Below are 23,401 nucleotides of genomic sequence, written 5' to 3' on the forward strand. Positions count from 1 at the left end.
CCATAATGAAATATGTATTCGAGAATTGGCTAGTGTTGTGTACATCGAACTGTCAGTTTCTTTTAAATATCTTATCAGTGTCAGTTTCATTCATTCATTTGTTCCATTCATTTTGTTGAAAATGGTTAAAAGACGGCATCTAAAGGGGGATGAGGGTAAAACATTAAAAATAACAACAACAATTCTTCAAGTTAAGATTGCAGATTTGTGATTAAAGCTTCTGTACATTGACCTACCGGCATTGCGGTTTTTACGACGTGTAAAAATTTCAAACACCCACACGTGCGGGCAATGCAGAACTGTCAAAATTAAATATTTTCTTACGTAAATTAAAATGTCCTGGTTATTTGGATATAACAATGCCCCTTCAGGTGGTCAGATACCCCCGGGGATGATTCCCCCTGGACCACCAGGCGGCGGAGGAGACGGAGGTGATAAAGACAAGGGCAAATCGAGATCGGATGCCTACAGTTTTGATTCTGCAGCTTTGGAGAGGGCAGCAAAAGCTGCGCAAACATTGGAAAGATCACGTATGTAGTTAATGATTTACCTGGGTAGTATTTGTATTATGTATGTTCTGTTTAATTTATTCATAAGGAAAGGTATGCAAATTATTTTGAGCTTCTGTAAATCTTTTAAAATGTTGAAGGTCACAGATCAGCTGATTACATCAGATTCTTGTGGCAGTGAATAATGAGTGATATTATTCATTTGCAATGAAAATATAATTTGACAATATTAATTCTAAAAACTTGCTTTATGTTTAATGCATTATATCATCAGATACTTGCATTTTGCGAGCTTTAGATCGTGGTAATGTGCTTAAACAGTCTTGCACCAATGGTGCTACATGTATTTGCCTACATGTATAATTGGTGTTGAATATGTCTCCGAAGTCTGAGTCATATAGAATTGTGCAAGAGCATTTTTCCTAAACTATTCATAGAAATATATTTATAAAGTTGTAATAAATCACTACAAATCTGGTCAATTTCAGCTGCCATTATGTATTTCAAAAATAATCAAAGCTCCCCTAATGAATATTTACTAGTAGTACAGTACACGGACAGATATCACATGATCCACAAATTTGTTAATAAGATGACTAAAAATATGTATCCTATAATCTAAAAGTGAAATAACTAAAAAACAATTATCTATTATCCGGTTTTTGATACTTGCTGTTTCAATTAGTTCTGGTTTCAACCATTTCATCACACCACAGGGTCAAGGTCAATCTTGTTTTACAGGAGTAACTGAATCAAAGAAGTTGATTAACATGAAGTTAAATATAGGGATTTTCATCATTTTGGTATTTTAAATAGGTTTGCAAATGTTAAAGGGTACCTTTGATAAAATTTCTTTTACTCTATCATAGTGTTGTGCCGATGATTGATTATAATCGACAATTGATAGGAAAGGCCTACGTCGGCGGCAATCAATAGAGAAAACTCGATTATAGAAACAAGGGACGTAACTGCTTCCAACTAATTTTCTTTTCTTGGTTAATTCTAGTTCATATTGAAACGTTAAGGTGTTACTATGTTAAGTTATTAAGTCATATTCTTATCAAGCCAGTATATCACTAAAGTACCTTATTACAAATTTACTTTGTAATTTAACTGCTAAAGGATTGGTTCTCAACTTCTCATGTTTGTGGTTTAAAAGTGATTTTTAAAACATGTTCCCATTTACTTTTTACAATGTACAAATTCAGTTTGCTGAATTTTCTGAAAGGACATGTTCTTGTAAAATATATAGAATAATCAACTGCTTGTTGTACTTGTTACTGACTCATTATTAAAAATAAAACTAAATGTAGGACAAAAATCAGAGCCTGTTGTCTCATGTTCTGTAATAGTAACTTGTAAACACTAAAGGACAGTTGCGTTTTAAATAAATAATGTAATATATACAAAGAAATGTACAAACAATATTGCATAGGAACATTGGTGCTTTAAACTGGTGCATGTACTGTATCTGCATGCCTTAAATGACCAAAGATAATTAAATAATAATTAAATCGATTAATAATCGATCATTGATCGGTTTCATAAACCGATTATTGATATAGTAATTTTTCTGTCAGATTCCCGACACTACTCTTTCATTTAAATGAAATTAATCAAATTAATTTCTTTGAGATAATGATACACAAGGGCAAAGCATGTCAGCACTTTGGATTGCATGGCTACCTTGCAGGGTTTGATATTTATTGCTTATGCCCATTTTTTAAAGTTTCCATGTTTTAACATATGTTTAACTCATAAAAATAATCTGCCATAATGTTTTTAGGTTGAGTCAAGTCATAGCTATAAGTAAGCCTATTTAAAAAAAAAATTGATATCAAGCTTTAACTTATGCAATGAATGGAAACCAGAACTACATTTTAATTTGAGGATAAAAATAAACCCAACTAATTGAATGACAGACTATTGTGTCTGTAATGAAATAGTTTGGGCTTTGTAGTCTGCACACTGTATTTGATGGAAATCTTCATAAAAATTGAAGTTCATTTCTTATTGTCGCCTTAAAGTAGTAAAGTTGGTGTTGTCAACTGTCAAAAAGTAATGTTTCATTAAATTTCAGCTCATGCAAAAGATGCACTTCAACTTTCAAAGGCGCAGGAGCTCACATTGCAGCTTGAACACCAAGGCAAAATCAAGGTAGACATATATGCAATCTGTGAAATATTTCTTAACTTGTCTTTTTCTCAGGAATTGTGTCTTTGTGTCATCTTCTTTGACATAGGGTTGAAAATAATATATTAATGTTTCTCCTCCTTCAGTGACCCAAAAAACATAATTTTTGAATATGCAAAATATGACTGTTTAAATTCTGTTTGGCAGTTTAATAAAACAATTACATTACATTCACAGGAAACGGAGGCTCATATTGAACAGTTGAAAATGGAGCAGGCTCGGGTGATGCAGGAGGAGAAACGGAAGACGCTTCAGGAAGAGACGAAACAAAACCAGCAACGGTCACAGTACCAGGACCAGCTGGCGAGAAAACGATATGAGGATCAACTAGCTCAACAGGTTGGCAGCCATAGTTTTAGCTGTTTTATTGTTTAAAAAGAAAATATCTGAAGATTTGTCATTGGCTCAGTATCATTACACTTTGTTTCTTTTTCTATGTTTGGAAATGGACCTGGATTCCTGATTTTGGTTTGCATGCGTGGATGATGGAAATTGACTCAAACATTCCAATGATTTCAGGCTGTTAAAGTATGAAATATAAATAATTGCTCAGTTCATCTAACTAATAATTTACTGTCATTTATTTAATGCCTGTGTCAGTCTATTCTTTTTTGGACTGAACTTGGCTGCACTCCACTTTCCCCCACAACACAAAACCTTGCACAACATAATGCCAACAAAAGTGACTAAGCATAAGTTCATATAACTTCCTTCACAATTGTTAAAGTAAAAACTAAAAGTTATCTTTTGTGCCTGATGAATGTCAGATTTTTCATAAGTACAAACCGTTAAAAAGTCAGACTATCATCAAAAATGTATCACCTTAAAATTCATCTAGGTTTGCAAACACATAAATACCTATACATTTTATAGTGTAGAATCATTTTGATAAACGCTAGTAGAATCATGAAGATGATTTCATTGATTCTTTTTTTGAAAATCACCCATTGGTGCAATATATCCCCTTCCAAGTAAAATAAGGGCTGTGCCAGTATACATGACATACTTTAATCAGTAAGAAAATATTATGATAGCCATATATGGTTGGATAACTCAGTCCATTCTAGTCGTAACCTTTGACAAACAGTCTTGGACAACAATAGACCTGGCAAGTACTAATTTACTTTGCAGGCCCGATTGAATGAAGAAAACTTGAAAAAACAAGAAGAGTCCATACAGAAACAAGAACAAATGAAAAGATGTAAGTATGTCAGTATTCTCTCTCCAAGCTTATGTACATCAAGTATGTCAGTGTTCTCTCTCCAAGCTTATGTACATCAAGTATGTCAGTATTCTCTCTCCAAGCTTATGTACATCAATTATGGCAGTATTCTCTCTCCAAGCTTATGTACATCAAGTATGGCAGTATTCTCTCTCCAAGCTTATGTACATCAAGTATGGCAGTATTCTCTCTCCAAGCTTATGTACATCAAGTATGGCAGTATTCTCAGTCCAAGCTTATGTACATCAAGTATGGCAGTATTCTCAGTCCAAGCTTATGTACATCAAGTATGGCAGTATTCTCTCTCCAAGCTTATGTACATCAAGTATGGCAGTATTCTCTCTCCAAGCTTATGTACATCAAGTATGGCAGTATTCTCTCTCCAAGCTTATGTACATCAAGTATGGCAGTATTCTCAGTCCAAGCTTATGTACATCAAGTATGGCAGTATTCTCTCTCCAAGCTTATGTACATAAAGTATGGCAGTATTCTCTCTCCAAGCTTATGTACATCAAGTATGGCAGAATTCTCAGTCCAAGCTTATGTACATAAAGTATGGCAGTGTTCTCTCTCCAAGCTTATGTACATCAAGTATGGCAGTATTCTCTCTCCAAGCTTATGTACATCAAGTATGGCAGTATTCTCTCTCCAAGCTTATGTACATAAAGTATGTCAGTATTCTCTCTCCAAGCTTATGTACATCAAGTATGTCAGTATTCTCTCTCCAAGCTTATGTACATCAAGTATGGCAGTATTCTCTCTCCAAGCTTATGTACATCAAGTATGGCAGTATTCTCTCTCCAAGCTTATGTACATAAAGTATGGCAGTGTTCTCTCTCCAAGCTTATGTACATCAAGTATGGCAGTATTCTCAGTCCACGCTTATGTACATCAAGTATGGCAGTATTCTCTCTCCAAGCTTATGTACATCAAGTATGGCAGTATTCTCTCTCCAAGCTTATGTACATCAAGTATGGCAGTATTCTCTCTCCAAGCTTATGTACATCAAGTATGGCAGAATACTCAGTCCAAGCTTATGTACATAAAGTATGGCAGTGTTCTCTCTCCAAGCTTATGTACATCAAGTATGGCAGTATTCTCTCTCCAAGCTTATGTACATCAAGTATGGCAGTATTCTCTCTCCAAGCTTATGTACATAAAGTATGTCAGTATTCTCTCTCCAAGCTTATGTACATCAAGTATGGCAGTATTCTCTCTCCAAGCTTATGTACATCAAGTATGGCAGTATTCTCTCTCCAAGCTTATGTACATCAAGTATGGCAGTATTCTCTCTCCAAGCTTATGTACATCAAGTATGGCAGTATTCTCTCTCCAAGCTTATGTACATCAAGTATGGCAGTATTCTCTCTCCAAGCTTATGTACATCAAGTATGGCAGTATTCTCTCTCCAAGCTTATGTACATAAAGTATGGCAGTATTCTCTCTCCAAGCTTATGTACATTAAGTATGGCAGAATACTCAGTCCAAGCTTTTATACATCAAGTATGTCAGTATACTCTGTCCATGCTTTTATACATCAAGTATGTCAGTATACTCTGTCCAAGCTTTTATGTATACTCTGTCCAAGCTTTCATACATTAAGTATGTCAGTATACTCTGTCCAAGCTTTCATACATCAAGTATGTCAGTATACTCTGTCCAAGCTTTTATACATCAAGTATGTCAGTATACTCTGTCCAAGCTTTTATACATCAAGTATGTCAGTATACTCTGTCCAAGCTTTTATACATCAAGTATGTCAGTATACTCTGTCCAAGCTTTTATACATTAAGTATGTCAGTATACTCTGTCCAAGCTTTTATACATCAAGTATGTCAGTATACTCTGTCCATGCTTTTATACATTAAGTATGTCAGTATACTCTGTCCAAGCTTTTATGTATACTCTGTCCAAGCTTTCATACATTAAGTATGTCAGTATACTCTGTCCAAGCTTTCATACATCAAGTATGTCAGTATACTCTGTCCAAGCTTTTATACATCAAGTATGTCAGTATACTCTGTCCAAGCTTTTATACATCAAGTATGTCAGTATACTCTGTCCAAGCTTTTATACATCAAGTATGTCAGTATACTCTGTCCAAGCTTTTGTACATCAAGTATGTCAGTATACTCTGTCCAAGCTTTTGTACATCAAGTATGTCAGTATACTCTGTCCAAGCTTTTGTACATCAAGTATGTCAGTATACTCTGTCCAAGCTTATGTACATCAAGTATGTCAGTATACTCTGTCCAAGCTTTTATACATCAAGTATGTCAGTATACTCTGTCCAAGCTTTTATACATCAAGTATGTCAGTATACTCTGTCCAAGCTTTTATGTATACTCTGTCCAAGCTTTCATACATTAAGTATGTCAGTATACTCTGTCCAAGCTTTTATACATCAAGTATGTCAGTATACTCTGTCCAAGCTTTTATACATCAAGTATGTCAGTATACTCTGTCCAAGCTTTTATACATCAAGTATGTCAGTATACTCTGTCCAAGCTTTTATACATCAAGTATGTCAGTATACTCTGTCTAAGCTTTTATACATCAAGTATGTCAGTATACTCTGTCCAAGCTTTTATACATCAAGTATGTCAGTATACTCTGTCCAAGCTTTTATACATCAAGTATGTCAGTATACTCTGTCCAAGCTTTTATACATCAAGTATGTCAGTATACTCTGTCCAAGCTTTTATACATCAAGTATGTCAGTATACTCTGTCCAAGCTTTTATACATCAAGTATGTCAGTATACTCTGTCCAAGCTTTTATACATCAAGTATATCAGTATACTCTGTCCAAATTTGTATACATGAAGTATGGCAGTATGCGGTGGGTGTCTGTTTATATTATATTACGATGCCACTGTCCTACCCTTGGGGTGTCAATCCAAGGGCCTTATTAGGTTTCGCGTTGAAGTGCACCGACAAAATGTATCCCTTGGTAGAGCTTTCCTGGTAAAGCGATTAGTACATACAGTTGTGAGACACGGGATCTAACCTGTGACCCCTGGGTTGACAGTCCAGTGTGTTACCACTAGACCACAGATTTGCTACCATCATCGTCCATTATGGTGCAATCTAAATGAATTTACATTGTTAAATATTAACAAATTAGTTGTATTTTAAGATGTTCACAGTGACCAGTATAGATAGGATTCAAAATGCTTAATTATATTACTTGTTAGTAACAGCATAGTCTTTTAGTTCTGCAGTATTTGATAATAACTCTATTTTCCCGGGATCCAGGAGAGACACTACCAGTTGGAATCAAATGTCCCATCTTGAAGTCAGATGTCCCTCTTGTGTAATAAGAAATGCTTTCAGTACAAATCATGTGTATATGTAATTAATTGAGTTCGCATTGTTTCATGGTTTGCACAGTCATCAAAATTAGGCTTTTGGACGAATAAGCCCAAATTCTTATACTATTGTTTGACATCAAATTTTTTAACAAGCCCCGTTATATAAATTCAGTATTTGAGCAAGCTCGGAAGACATTTTACCAGTGCAGGGCCTGTGGGCTTGTATTAATTTCGACCACTGTTTGCATACCACTGTACTATAGCTATAGAATGATCATGTTTGTGTTTTTTAGACGATAAAAATCTAGTATATGCAGAAAGTAATGTCGTCCTGACGAGATACCGGACTTTAAGGTTCTGGTGTCCTTCAATAAGATTTGGTGTCCTTGGGACCTGGGACACTATTAATATTTGAACACTGCTTTTTGCTACATCCAAGTATTGTTACATATTACAAATAATTTCAATTCAATGGTTGAACAAGAATATAATGTCATGATATATTTCTGTTTTAGCAACTATGGACTACCAAGCAGAATTGAATCACAAAAATGACATGAAGCGTATAGAGGCCGAGTTGCGAGGCAAGGCGCAGGTTGAACGAGAAAATGCTGACCTCATCAGAGAGAAAATTAGGCTTAAAGCGCAGGAGAATAGACAAACCAGACTGGAATCAATCAAGTAAGCCTTTCAGTTGATAAATTTTACTAAATAAGTGCAGTTTGTAAATTGTGGATTATTTTAATGTGAAAAAAATGTGACAAAGCCCAAATTTGGATAACAAAATCGAAATGAAGCCCTTTTTCACAAAAAATGTATCATTTAATCCATTTATAGACAGTTTTAAATGCAATTGGGACAATCTTTTTTTAATACATGTAGCCAACGGGCACTGGCAGACCTTTAAACATTTCAGGTTTTACTACTAGCCTGCTTATAGCCAGATATTTGAACTAGACATCTTTTATGGGATATACTTTACACAGCTTTATAACAGTGATTCATATTCAAATCTGCCGGAGTTTATACATTGCGACTTGCAGTATTATATAAGCATGGGTCCTGAGTAAACACCTGAGAGTCTCAAGCAAAGTTTTGTGCACGTATTACTATGAAATACTCATCCTGCTGTATCACTGCACTATAAGGTCCTCCTACTTCTCCCAAGACTTGACAACATATTGGAGTCATAGAGTGATTTGATCTATTAAAGAGATTTTCTTCTACGTTACAGGACAGCCGGAGCTGTGTTGGGTGAAGGTTTTAGAGCTCTTATCTCTGACTGGGACAAGGTTACCGCCACTGTAAGGAGTCAAGATTATAAGTATCTCCCATGGCCGAGAGTGTAAGATGGATTCATCCCGACCCAAGTGTAGGGTGTTTTGCGGAAACGAGGGTTGGGATGATTCTATCTTACACGAGCGGCTATGGTAGATGCTTTTTCTCCCACCTCAGTTAAACAAAATTAAGTAAAAATGTATTTTTTGCTGGAACTCTTTTGTTCATAATGAAAATAATGCGTATGGATATTTGATAGATCGTGGTTGTCATGGATATGCGCGCAGTGATTCAGATTATGTTTATAGTCAACATGGGAGGTAACTCCAATGTGATGACCATTAAAAAGGAGTTCCATACGGGCATCTTAGCCCGTGGGCAAGATAAGAATTTCTAGCATGGTTAAATTATTGGATCTACTTATCTGAGGTGGGAGAAATATTTTACCGCCACTTAAGTAGTCAAGATATATTTTACCGCCACTGTAATTAGTTATGTTATATTTTTTACCGCCACTGTAAGTATTTAAGGCCACATAAAAAAAAAACCTACCTACCTTAAACCTACCTACCTTAACTGTTTTTAAAATGGATGTAACCCTACCAAACCATTTTTGTTTTTTGCCTGGGATCAGTGTGTGTATACTATGTAATAAATTAAATAATAAATGCTACGTCGGAAGGCAATATTTTGCTTTAAGTGAAGACTTTAAACAAAGATAACTTAAAGAGTTAAGTTTGTTAAACACTTCGAAAAACCTTTTCACAAAACTGCAGCCTGATGGAGCACTGTCAAAACATTGTTTTGGAAACAGGTTTGTCAAAGTGTTTGAATGAGGCAACTGATCACATAATCAAACTCAGGTAATGAAACAAAGTCGGGGGTCTTTAAGCGGCATAGACTGCCCTTTGTTTCATTTAAATGGTGAAGATGAAAAAGTTACCTTTGTTTAAAGTCTTCATTCGAAGCAAAATGCTTCCTCCGTACGTAATAAATCATGTGATATACACACACTGAGGATGTTGGAGTAGCTGCACGATTAACTGCAAGGCATGATCTGAAAAAAAAAAATGACAAGTTAGGTTTAATAACCTTTTTCTATCATTTAATATCTATTCTATTATGTATCTGATAGGTTGCTGGTCTAACAATGGCGGCTGCGGGTATTTATGGATCAAAATATGGTATTGGTGTGGCTGCAAGGTATACCGAGGCAAGATTGGGAAAACCATCACTGGTACGAGAAACATCGAGAATTACTGTGCTAGAAACATTGAAGCACCCCATACAGGTATAAATCTTTCCGTCACAACATATTTGAAGACTTGCAGTTACAAATGCAGACAAGAATTACATTTCCAACAGAATGATGAAGAAATTGTCATTATCTATATTATTGGGATATTGTCTGAATGTTTTAAGGGCTAATAGCATATGATTGTTAACCTGGTTTACACATAGTGAAACCTGGTTATTAGAATGGCAAACGTTGTTGTTTGGGCGGGCGGCGTCAAACTCTCGTATGAAACTGAATAACTTAAGTAAGGGATGACATATCTTGACTAAACTTGGTGTACAGGAAGAGTTTATAGATACCTTTCATGGGATTGCGTTTGGGGTCCCTAGGGTCAAGGTCACTGTTACTAAAAATAGAAAAAACAGTTGAAACTGAATAACTTTAGTAAGGGTAGACATATCTTGACCAAACTTGGTCTAAAGGAAGAGTTTATGGATACCTTTCATGGGATTGCATTTGGGTCCCTAGGGTCAAGGTCACTGTTACAAAAAATAGAAAAATGGTTCAAACTGAATATCTTTAATTAGGGTTGACATATCTTGACCAAACTTGGTCTACAGTAAGAGTTTATGGATACTTTCATGGGATTGCATTTTGGGGTCCCTAGATTCAAGGTCAAGGTCACTGTTACTAAAAATAGAAAAACAGTTGAAACTAAATAATTCTAGACAGGGTCTACATATCTTGACCAAACAAGGTATAAAGGAAGAGTTTATGGATACCTTTCATGGGATTGCGTTTGGGGTCCCTAGATTCAAGGTCAAGGTCACTGTTGCTAAAAATAGAAAAATGGTTGAAACTGAATAAGTTAAGTTAGGGTTGACATATTCTGACACAACTTGGTATAAAGGAAGAGTTTATGGATACCTTTCTATGGATTGCATTTGGGGTCCCTAGGGTCAAGGTCACTGTTACTAAAAATAGAAAAACAGACACAGGCTGAAGTTCTTCTGTCAATCATTAAATACATCGTTTCGTTGCATTGCGGCGTTTCTTGTTGATTTTATATGATACTTGAACATTGTTGAAATTGTACAAAACCTTTCTTTGAGCCAGGCAAAAGGACACCTCAAATATATATTCCTTTAATAATTTAACACTCGACTTGTATAAAGCCAAAATGAAGATGATGAAATCTCCTGGCAGTATTATTTGTTTCTACATTTCAGATAGGAAAGAAACTTTTTAAGAAGAATGAAGAGGTGTTAACGGGAATTATTCTTAAAGTAAGTACAGATGCAGATATTCTACTGTTATAATTCCTGTGTATTGATTATGGTGCTGTATGTTATAGCACGTTCACAGAAGGAAGCTCTTTAGTGTATTCAGCTATTTTAGCTATTTAAGGAACATTTGGAAATTTTACATAATTGCAAAAAAGTTACAATGTGCATTTCTGTAGAAATATCAGTAATCTCCTGTTATTCATTATTTTAAAAGCAACATTTGTCTGAAGCATTATTTTAAAATCAATTCAACAGTAATATTAAAACTTGCAACATTGACAACTTGACTAGAGTTGTTACACTTGGAACCGCGGTTACATGGTTATGAAGTAATGAAAGTGTTGTTTTTTTCCACTTTTAAAGGGAATGGTGGTGGGGCCCTTTGATAGGAGAAAACAAGCACCGTTTTGCCAAAAAGGGGAAAATACTAACATGATTTATAAAATGTTCAAATTGTTTTCAAACTTTTTATTCAACATATTGATATACTCATCAATGGCACTTTATTGCTATGTTTGCTAAATTTTAAGTGGTCAATCAAAAAAGAAAGAAAGTAGGGGATATATTTTACCTGGATTGGGGAAATTACATACTTTTTCAGGATGGGAATGGGGCAAATTTTGGACCCCAAAAAGGGCCAAAACAAGTACTGTAAAAGCCTCACTCAGAAACCATTGAAGGGATTATGAAAACAAATTGATAAAGTGAATTTGTGCAGCACTTGCACCAGTAGTTGCAAAGTTATTTCTCTTTGTACCTTGATTTTCAATTCAATTCCTGTTGAAAACTGGAAACTTAAAACATTGATAAGATGGCAACATTATCATGTGCACAGCACAAACATGATTATTCTTGGACCAAATATTGCAATTTTGTTTCCCCTTGTACCTTGATTTTTCTTTAAACAAGTGTTATCGAGTTTTATTCAGAGCCTGAAGCTCAAACACTACTTATTCAGTGTAACTAAGAATGTTGATAGATGACAACATTAAATTTTGCACAGAGTAAGAAAAATAAATCTTGGACCAGTTATTGCTGCTGTACATTGATTTTGTTTTCAATTAGACATAGGTGGCAATGGGAAATTTTTGAATGTGCATGAATTATGACTATTTGGCACTGTTGATTAGTTATAACCCCATATACTATTTGTCTAAATTCTTTGACATTCATTTGCTTTTGAGATCAGTACGCCAAAGGTCAAGGTTTTAGATAACATTAATTTCGGATTTTTTTTCTGGACAAATACTAGGGATAAATTGTTTGACTTAAAACCATATATGGAAAAACCATGGTATGTTGCCTTTGACCCCTATTGTTTATGAGGTCAGTAGGTAAGAATCGTCTTCACTTTTAAAAAGCTATGTGCAACCATTATAATTCACATGCTGTTGTTTTTAAGTTCCTTTATTTAATGACAAAGCAGCTCTTAAGGGGCATAATGTTTGACATCTCTTGCTTTTATTGCACATTTCAAATGCTTTCACTCAGGATCTTATATTAATAGGTTATAAAGGTTGATGTCTTATATTTAAATATTGTGGGGGGTTTTCCAGCCTACCTTAGAAGAGCGTCTTAGAGATATCGCCATAGCAACTAGACACACAAAGAAGAACAGTGGTTTCTATAGAAATCTGCTTATGTACGGTCCCCCTGGAACTGGTAAAACTATGTTTGCAAAGGTATGCAATGTGTGAGTTGTTCTATACTTTAAATTTAAGTAACTAGTACTGTTTAAATGAGAGCTTTTTTATTGAAAATCAATAAAAAAAGTTCTGTATTGGCTATTAATGGTAGAGATTTTGTCATATTTTGATTTAATTGATTACTGAAAATTTATATCCCTTTGGTCGATCTTTTCATGATCTTTAACCATTTCGGCCATTAGTAAAACTGGGTCAAATTCTTAACACCTTAGCAATAACTCCAGGGACCTCACTCAAATCTATAGATTAAGTTGTATTTTAAAGAATATGATCATATTCTATAAGTTATACTTGTAAGTTTGCTAAGTAATTCAATACGTTGTGTCACACGTATGTGTGAAGTATATTATCTGAGTATGCAAAAACTGCCTCAGTGTGTGTGGAATTATAATATATAAAAGTACAACCTGAATTACTTGTGATGTCAAACATTGCTAATTGTTGATGATTTCAATAAAAGGTACCCATGCAAAGATAGTGAATTGTTACAGGAGTCCATTCTTTTTTCTAGAACTTAGCTCGTCACTCTGGTATGGACTATGCCATTATGACCGGTGGTGATGTCGCCCCAATGGGTAAAGAAGGAGTTAGCGCCATGCATAAAGTCTTTGACTGGGCACAGACAAGCAGGAAAGGGTTAGTTCGTTTTGCGGTATATTACTATTTTTATTAAGAAATTAACTAATACCTCTGCAGTTGTAAACAGTGCTGATAAACCAAAGATTGGTAAATACTGGGTAATTAAGCGCCATGCATGAAGTCTTTTTCAGAGCACATTCATGCAGTATAAATTGATAACAAATATTCTATCACTCTGGCGTTAAAGTGGATTTCATGATAATCACTCTGGCAGAAAAGTGGATTTCATAATTAGTAAATATGTGTTAATTTTTCATTTGAAATGACATTTGTGTCACTGTGTTGTCATGACATCAAACGCCTTAAAGTTAAGAAAATAGTTCACTATTCAGGATGACTTGTTTTAAGTTTCAAAAATGGCTCACTGTCCAAAAGGGTGTAAAAGATGTAAGATTTTATTACAAAGCAAAGGGACTGTTAGAAATGAAATATATGAAATTCATTTCACCGTGATGAAGTACGGGATATGAGTATATTATTGAACACTGTATGAATTACTTTACAGAGTGTTGCTGTTTGTTGATGAAGCTGATGCCTTTCTCCGAAAAAGAAACCGGGTTAGTTGTTCCTTAGGATTTTTCAGATGGGAGTCCTTAACGGACCACACAGGTCCCTGTATTTAATTCTAGTTAAGCTGATTTGCAGGATTTTTTTCACTTTAAAAATCTAAATGTCTCGAATTTTCAGTATCCAAATTTTCGCATTTGGAGAAGGAGGTACATGTATACAAGAATTATGCTACAAATAAAGCAAATATCAACTCTTAAATGAACTACAGTTGAACACCGTTTACCCGAAATCTTAGGGACCCAAAAAATTATTTTGGAATAGCGATATTTCGGATTAACAATTTTCAGAAAATGACAGCGTTCGCGAATTATAGATGACATGAAATACTAAGTCATGAAGATTGCAATGTTGGTTACTCATTACCAAATACGATACATTCGGTTTGAGTGATCTTTCGTATACAAAAATATTTGTAGATATATTGTTTAATAAACGACAAATAGTTCGTTATAATACTTCTTTATTAAAACAACATAAAACATTTAAAACAAAATGACAGCACATGTACGCATTCGGAACATAGCACGGTTGTTCGGTAGCAGGTCGAGTAAGCAATGTGGCAATCGAATCTGATGAGATAGACATTTTCGACTGATAATCAGGTTATGTTAACCAGCAATTAAATACACACTGCATCACCCAAATGGATGGCTCATTTTCTGACATCGATGTTTGTAACATACGCGTGATCAATGTCATTCTTTAACAAGTGCTTCTTGTGGTTCATTCTCACCTCAAGCCGATGCCCTGAGTGCATTTGAAGTATGGTGTGAAAATTATGACATGATCAAGTTCGAAATAAGAAATGATAAATAGGTGTGAAATACCAAATCGGAACCATCATTTTTTACTTCGGAATAGCGATTTCGGATTAAAGATTACTTAACAGCCTTGAGATGATAAGCCGCCATATAGCACTATGTTAATCTATCATCCCTGTATATTTCAGGAGCTGATTAGTGAGGACATGAGGGCCACATTGAATGCCTTCCTGTACAGAACTGGGGAACAATCAAATAAGTAAGTTATGCACATTCTAACATCAGGGATCATGACATACAGCATATCCCAATCTTGGAATTCTTAGTTTAGTATTAGGGGATCAGAGCTAATGAATGGTAAAGGGACTTTACCTGTTTAAATTGTTTCCAAAGCTAACAACATATTTAATACTGTATCATATTCTGATTTGATTGTATGTGTTTTTTGAAACACTTACAAAGGGTTCTAAGCTCCTTTATCCTGCTTCAGGCATGAATCTCTCCAACTTAACAGGACCTAGGTTTTTCACAAGTTCACACTTTCACACAACATCCAGCCAACAAGTTATTAGCATATTTTAATCTAACATTCATTGTAAAAACAACAACAATAAACTATTTTAAGCGATTGACAATTATCGTCTGTTTAATACCCCAGGATAGTGGAACATTAATTTTGAATCAGTTTGACTGCGCCATCACAGACCATCTAGATGAGAGACAAAGTCAGATTCGTTAATCATTTAACAACTTCACAGTTTTGGTCATCTTTGTTATTTTTACTTCAGATTCATGCTGGTCCTTGCCAGTAACACGCCGGAGCAGTTTGACTGGGCAATCAATGACCGTCTGGATGAGATGGTAGAGTTCATCTTGCCGGATCGAGAAGAGAGGCAGCGTCTTGTCAGACACTACTTTGATAAATATGTTCTGCAGCCAGCATTTGAAGGCAAAGGGTAAGGGGTGGTGGTTTTCACACAAACTTCAGCTAGGCTTTTAAATATAATGATGAAACTTGTCATTTGTAACGAGTGGAGTTAAGGTCAAGGTACTATGAACTGATTTTTGCTCAGTAGTTTCTGCTCAATAACATGAGTTTGGAATATAATAATAACGCTTGGTATGTTTCGTGCTGATTTCCAGACCAGTTTGGGAAAAATATAGAAAAACGAAAACTATTTTCTTTGATGTAAACTTTGATTTCTTATAATTGCACCTCATTACTTCCGTAAACAATGCATAGGCATTTTGGTGTAAAGTTCAAACATTTTGATTTAAATTTTTAATTCTATGAAAAATAGAAGTGGTAATGCAAGAAAAAATATAAATCAAGGCATGATGCGTATTTGGTAACCTGACAAGTCCCTTCACCGGCTTTTGCTCTCTGCACCTCAAACACATGAAAGACACTTATGAAAGATATTGATCTACCTTGGAGGTGTTTGATTATGACATGACAGTCCCAATAGCAATGTTTCTAATTTTATATCTTCTAAAATGTGTAATTCTTTTACTTTCCAGCCGTATGAAGATCGCAGAATTTGATTATGACTTGAAATGTACGGAAATTGCGGATCGTATAGAAGGCCTGTCAGGGAGAGAGATCTCAAAACTGGGTGTGGCGTGGCAGGTAGGTTGTTTATAATATAAGGGGTCAGATTTATAGCACTGTTACTCTCAAAATAGAAAGGTATTCAACTAGTGCCTAGCATTTAGAATCTAAATAAATTGAAAGGCGATCCCACTTGTGGTGAGCTCAACATAGATGTAAGAAAGGTGGCTCTGTGGTTGAATATGTGTCGATGAGGTTGTTGAACCATCTATCTGATGTTGGCTTGTCTGGGCTGCAACTTGGCCATGCATTGGGTGATTTAAAAAAAACAGGGCACAAATGTTCACCATCAGAAGTCAGCTCGTCACCATGAACATGAAGGCTGATGTCTGTAAGTCAAAGATCTTGGTCATTGGTCAAAATTCAGGGTTTTCTTGTATTTTGGCTTGTTTAAACATGGGCAGCTGATTGAAAATTCATTGGTTAGTGGTTTGAAATGTTTTGAACCCTTTTAATATCAAAACAGTTTTACTATTTGCCTTTAAAAAACATGTACAATTGCAAAACATGTACAAATTCAAACTTCAAATGAAAGTTATATTAAGTAATTTTCAATTTGAGAAAGTGGCTTGATTATTAAAATGGAATGTAATTCTTGCTGTATATTATTAACAAGTCTTTAGTTTTTGACTATGTCTAATTTATTTATTCTTTTACCCTCAGGCATCAGCCTATGCTTCGGAGACGGGCATTCTCACAGAGGAGATGATTGACGAGAAGGTGAATGATTCCCTCATAGCTCATTCCAAGAAGGTGGTCTGGCAGGAGGACCAAACCTTGTACTCCTATGACACAGTGAATCAAACCCACAACATGTCCAAGAAAGGGGCTTCAATGGCCATACCAAAATCAGGGTCATCAGCTCCCGAGACCGCAACTTGATGTGATAGCTTGTATAGGAGTTAGCTTTTAAACAATGTGTGTTTAGAGATGGACCATGTGCTCTGTAAAACCGGTACATGTAAGGTTTCATGGCATGTGTGTTAAAACATGTTTTAAGGGTACATGTGTGCCATTTAATGAGTATATGTCAATGGTGATCAAAAAGAATGGAATGTGACAGTTGGACCTTTTCATAAAAGCATAAGAGCACCGTATTAGGGCCAATGGAGTGTTCTGTTCAAGGAATACTTCTGTATGTGAATAGAAACTAGGAACTGTTGAAGAAGTATCACAGTAAAAATGTATGTTGTAGTGCCAAGTGTTTTGGTAAAGAAATGCCATCGTATGCGGAATCTTCATTCAAATCATGTTTCCAAAAAAAAATGTTTCTTATATGCCTGTTACTGGTATATACTAAAACCTTAATTTTCATTATGCTGCATACGTATTTGTTACTTTGTGCATAGTGTAGTAAGTGTCTAAACTGCCCTGGTACTATGGTTGGACAATTCAGTAAACATTGACAAATCCATTATGGCATATGCATATACAAGAATTGACTGTCCACATGTAAGTTTGAAGGGGATAACATTTGTTTTGAAAGTATCACTATTTATATCCAGACTACCACTGCCATTTTCTAGTAAATATGTTTTTTAGGTTAGAATTTAACAAATATTCAAGTCAAAGTGTTGTTAATGATTGTGTCACTGACATGTTAAATTAGGTTTTGCATTTATAAAATAATAAAGCAAGATATTAAACAATGTTGCTTTTTCTACTATCTCGATCCTTCTAAATGACACTTGCTAGAGCGATGATGCTGTGCCATAATATTGTCAAAACTCTGATGAATGAGAATGTACGTTTAAAAAGAGAGCAATTTAAATTATGTTAATATGTGAATAAAATACGCGATCTTTTTTGCTTGCGGAAAGTGACGAACATGCACGATCTTCCTTGCTTACGGGAAGTGACTAAATGCATACCTTCCCTGCTTGTGGGAATTGACGAACGTGCACGATCTTTCTTGATTGCGGGAAATGACTGAATACAGGATTTTCCCTGCTTGTGGGAATTGACGAACATGCACGATCTTCCCTGCTTGCGGGAAGTGACTAAATGCATACCTTCCCTGCTTGTGGGAATCGACGAACATGCACGATCTTCCTTGATTGCGGGAAATGACTGAATGCAGGATTTTCCCTGCTTGTGGGAATTGACGAACATGCACGATCTTCCCTGCTTGCGGGAAGTGACTGAATGCACGATCTTCCTTGATTGCGGGAAATGAATGAATGCACGATCTTCCCTGCTTGCGGGGAGTGACTGAATGCACGATCTTCCCTGCTTGCGGGAAGTAACTGAATGCACGATCTTCCCTGCTTGCGGGGAGTGACTGAATGCACGATCTTCCCTGCTTGCGGGAAGTGACTGAATGCACGATCTTCCCTGCTTGCGGGAAGTGACTGAATGCTAGATTTTCTTGTGTGTGGGAAGTAACTAAAATGCATGACCTCCCCTGCTTAGAAGTGACGCAAGTGCGAGATCAGCCTGGCTTTTGTGAAATGACTTAAATGAACGATCTCCCTTGCTTGTGGAAAATGACAAAAAAGTGATCCATCAGCCTGGCTTTTGTGAATTGACTTAAATGAACGATCTCCCTTGCTTGTGGAAAATGACAAAAGAGTGATCTATCAGCCTGGCTTTTGTGAATTGACTTAATTGAACGATCTCTTGCTTGTGGGAAATGACAAAAGAGTGCCTGGCTTTTGTGAAATGACTTAAATGTACGATCTGGGGATCCCTTGCTTGTGGGAAATGACAAAAGAGAATGGCCAGCCTGGCTTTTGTGAAGTTACTACAATGCACGATCTTCCTTGCTTTACATATATTCGTTACTTGTGGAAAATTCCTTACTGTGTACTATCTTTGTTCCTTTGGAGATGGAGAATAGTCATTTGTATTAGTCTTTTAAACTGAACTAGGATTTGTTTGTCGTAAACATTAACAGTCAAACAGTCATTAGTATTTACAACTTTGCAATCAATAACAGCTTTATTTTTTTTTATTTATTTCATGAATCATAAACAGAAAACATAAGTGACAAACGAAACATTTCCAAACTTAAACACATGTGAAATACGTATTCAGAAAACCGATTAAAGTACTGAAGCAAGAGAAAGAGAAATCAAAAAATGTAATTTCTAAAGCACTCTCAAAGATCTCACACAGTGTGTGTATACCACGTGATAAATTGCGTCAGAATTGCTACGTCGGAAGGCAATATTTTGATTTGAAAAAAGACTTTAAACAAAGATAACTTCACTATTTCTTCACCATTTTAAATGAAACAAAGCGCAGTCTACGCCGCTAACGGAGCCCTGCCTTCGGCATTTACCAGAGTTTGATTGCGAGTTTAATTTCTTTAAACACTTCGACAAACCTTTTCACAATACGGTCGTCTGACGTGGCACTGTTAAAACATTCTTTTGGAAACAGTTTTGTCGAAGTGTTTGATGAAACTAATGACTTTATCAAACTTCGGTAATAAAACAAATGCGGGGCTCTTTAAGCGACATAGACTGGCCTTTGTTTCATTTAAAATGGTGGTGTAAAAGAAAAGATATCTTTGATTTAAGTGTTCATTTTAAGCTAAATGCTGCCTTCCGACATAGCATATATGACGTCATAAATCACGTGGTATATACACACACTGTAACAGTTTACACCAAATATCCTTCGAAATTTGAAACTGTTAGCGCAAATCCCATTCATTGACCAAACCAACGATTATAATATGGTCACTGATGACACGTGACATGTGTGTTGGTTTGTCGCCTGCTTTCCACACAGGCATCTGAATCATTGTTTGTCACTAAAATATTGTTTAAAATCATTTTGGGTACATACAATGAGATAAACAACACATCTGAAGATATTTAGTGTCTTTTGTATATCAAAGACACTAAATATCATCAGATGTGTTGTTTATCTCATTGTACATGTATGTACCCAAAATGGTTTTAAACAATATTTTAATGACAAACAATTATTCAGATGCCTGTGCTCAGATTGAATTTAACATCAAGATTAGAAATTAAGTGTTTTGATTGGCCTGTATATTTGGCTGACCAATAGGCTGAATGGAATCACTGAAGCATGTCTAAGAATAAGGATAAGATTAATATTGAGTGCTGCCTATTGACCAATCAAAAAGCGAGTTTTGTGCGCTAAACCTACACATGATCTGTGATTTGGTTTGTCGCCTGCCGCCCAGGACTTGGACTTGATCCGGAATTTACGCAAGTCGTCCGCGTACTCCTGTTGTAACATAGGAATGTAGTTCTGGGGAAAGCACTGGCTCTGAAATTATTTGACATGCATGGTTATCATCGAGTTATACGAAACTAAAAACTGACAGAAGTGTGACATTAGTTTTCGTATAACATGTGTTGATCCTTATTTTTCTGATGTGAGCATGCCACTATTTTTTTAATCGACCTTAAAAGTACATGTACTTTTAATAGGTAATTTTAGAAGTTAAATAGCGATCGTACGCGCTTGACTTGAGAGGACGTTTAGTTTTGCGAGGTCAATACATGTTATCTGCAGGACAGTAAGTAACATTAAGTATATGTATTGTTATTTGCCTTAATTTTCAATGTTGCATAAAATGGAAACAAAATAGTTCTTTTAACAAACCCACACCTGGTATTGAAGATAAAGAGCCTTGTATCCACCCCTCCAGCAGGTATATCTCCGGGAAGTTCAGACGCGGGTAGTTGTTTTTGTTAAGTTCACGGTCCAGTGATCTAAGATGTCGATACATCTTTGGGCCTCGTTCTGATGAAAACTCGCAATGAAAGATAACCACGTGATTCTTTACTGGTGATGTCACAGTCTCGTTCAGAAAGCTCCGGATGGCATTCTTCGTGAAGAGATTTATGGCACCCCTAATATGCCCCCCTGCGAACTCGTATGGGTACCTGCAGTCTATGACGCTCAAGTGGTCAATATGGTGGTTGTAGACTCCATTCAGTACCGCAGACGTCTAAAATAAATGATTTCAGAATGATAGCGGCCTTGCGAGAGTAACATTTTGCCATAATACATGTACTATAAAATGAAGGTCAGTTTGTATCCACCATGAAAGAAATGGTAAAAGTAACTCGAGAACAAAAATCTTTACATTTACAAACTTATGTTACAAACTCTAAAAACACTGTGACAATCAACACACAGATGTGCTTCAATTATGCATTTGTGCTAATAGTGCTATTTTTTAAAACGTACCGTGCCCGGTGAAATGCACTTGAGATCTTTATGTTTGCCAGTCACGGTGGGGAGTGTGTTGTCCCGTGACCCGTCTGCCACGAGGTCAGAATTCGTTGATAGTCGCTCAACCGCCCGGATGACGTCAATCATAGGACAGTGGATCTCGGTTGTGTTGACGTCATCAGTTTGGTTGTCTGTTGTAGTGACGTCAGAGGATCGGCGCCTTTTACGATCTTGTTGAACGTCGACGACGACTTGTTGACGTTTACTCAACGTCTTGAAGAATATTTCTCTAATTTCAAAATCGTCCGTTTCAGGGTTGGCGTTAAAGGCTAACTTCTTTCTGCAAAAGGGATCATTATTATTTTTATTATTGTAATTATGAAATACAATACGATATTGACATGACATATAAAGCATAAAAGCACGAACTTTAGTAGAAAGATAAATGCGAGTGAAAGATGAGTAAAGGCAATTTTCACAAGAATATTTGTAAATTATACAGCATGATGATTAAAAAAATACCACAAATTTTAAAAAGGGATTTCGACGAAACAATTATTGTAATTAGATCGCAGTTCTTTCAGTGTCTTGTAAAATTGAAATCTTGAAATGCCACTTTATTTTCCGTTAACCTTTATTCAGAATCACAATGTTATCATATTCTCATTTTTATTAAGGAAAAATATTGCAAAGTAGTTCAACTTACTTTGCAGCACAACGCCGTGCTAGCGGTGACACCGAACACAGATCCAGAGTTTGTGGAGGCATGCTTTGTTGAAGGTTTACTTCTATATGTGGCTTTAGTAACCGAAGAAATATTGCAAGTCTGGTGAAATATGGAAAATCGCCGAGTTTATATACGATCTGTGTCAAAGGCCTTCGGAGTATTCAGCTGTTCATGCAAGCATGAAGATTGGAGCGGTAGATGCTCTGAGCTGCTCAAGACAGCTGAACACCTCAAACGTCATCCAATTAGCCGCTCATCAAACAATTAGTATTGACCATTGGCAATCTGATAATTGATTATTGTTTGGCAAAATTGTTTGTTACATTTCATTAAACCCAGAGCAATATTCATGGCGATATTTTGATGAAAGGTACCTTTAATGAGATAGCATTGTTCAACCAATTGGTCGTATCTTGAAGATCTAAGACAGCTAGACAAATACATGTATACAGACACCCGAAATTAAAGTGACATATTTAACTCTGAGGGGTACCTATTTGTATTAAAAATGTCTTGAGGCAGATTTTAGGTAACAGTTTTGTAATTATGTTAAAAAATATTCAACTTTTATTGATTTGCTATAATTTGGCCTCTTGTTTGTTTCCACCGATCCCTTAACTGGAAAAGATCGTCTGCCCAATGGCCCCCACCCATTTATTAAACAAATTATTTTATTGACTATGGGCTTCACACTTTCTTAACAATTTAAGGTGAGTAAAAAAACAATGCGGTCATACTAGAATGTTTATGTTTGAGCCAAACTCAATCGCAACGTCAACAGGCATACTATGCACACACCTTCTGCCAGATTGGAACATTCACTATGGAGTTACGAACCTTCAATTCTAAAATTTGAGCTTTCCTACTATATATTGATATTACTTATGTCGTTAGCTTGGAGCGTCCACTGCTTGTTTGAACCGTGATTAAACATGTATAAGAGTAGAAGTTTGAACAATCTCGAGCATGTCAAGGCATAGGCCTATTTAATGTTGTTTGAGCATTATTTGCGATGAGAGGCCACTTGATATAAATGCAGATCTAAAGAAAAACATAAATGAATCGTATAAATTGGAAAAATGTGAATAAGGATGTTATTATGTTATAGTTCTATATTTGTGCATTTAAACTGATATTGAAGTACTTAATAATTCGTTATTGAATATTACGGGCGTTGATCTCGTT

The 23,401-nt window shown here is 35.8% G+C and overlaps 1 protein-coding gene across 1 annotated transcript; it reads left to right on the plus strand.

Moving 5' to 3' along the window:
* The first annotated feature begins 271 nt into the window (after positions 1-271).
* Positions 272-17,969, plus strand: LOC128245343 (ATPase family AAA domain-containing protein 3-A-like). The gene is made up of 15 exons (XM_052963469.1): positions 272-530; positions 2,590-2,666; positions 2,880-3,041; positions 3,834-3,903; positions 7,753-7,918; positions 8,472-8,541; positions 9,651-9,806; positions 10,982-11,038; positions 12,595-12,720; positions 13,256-13,380; positions 13,889-13,940; positions 14,903-14,973; positions 15,503-15,670; positions 16,236-16,344; positions 16,990-17,969. The coding sequence occupies exons 1-15, from the start codon at positions 335-337 to the stop codon at positions 17,206-17,208; spliced, it is 1,824 nt and encodes a 607-aa protein (XP_052819429.1). The 5' UTR covers positions 272-334; the 3' UTR covers positions 17,209-17,969.
* The last annotated feature ends 5,432 nt before the right edge of the window (positions 17,970-23,401 follow it).

This window comes from Mya arenaria, chromosome 9, assembly GCF_026914265.1.
Source record: "Mya arenaria isolate MELC-2E11 chromosome 9, ASM2691426v1".
Taxonomy (NCBI): Eukaryota; Metazoa; Mollusca; class Bivalvia; order Myida; family Myidae; genus Mya; species Mya arenaria.

Excerpts from the sequence above, each read along its gene's own strand:
- LOC128245343 (XM_052963469.1), top strand. The coding sequence starts at position 335 with ATGTCCTGGTTATTTGGATATAACAATGCCCCTTCAGGTGGTCAGATA. Across the intron at positions 8,542-9,650 it reads GGGACAAGGTTACCGCCACT|GTTGCTGGTCTAACAATGGC; the intron begins GTAAGGAGTCAA and ends TGTATCTGATAG. Across the intron at positions 9,807-10,981 it reads CATTGAAGCACCCCATACAG|ATAGGAAAGAAACTTTTTAA; the intron begins GTATAAATCTTT and ends TCTACATTTCAG.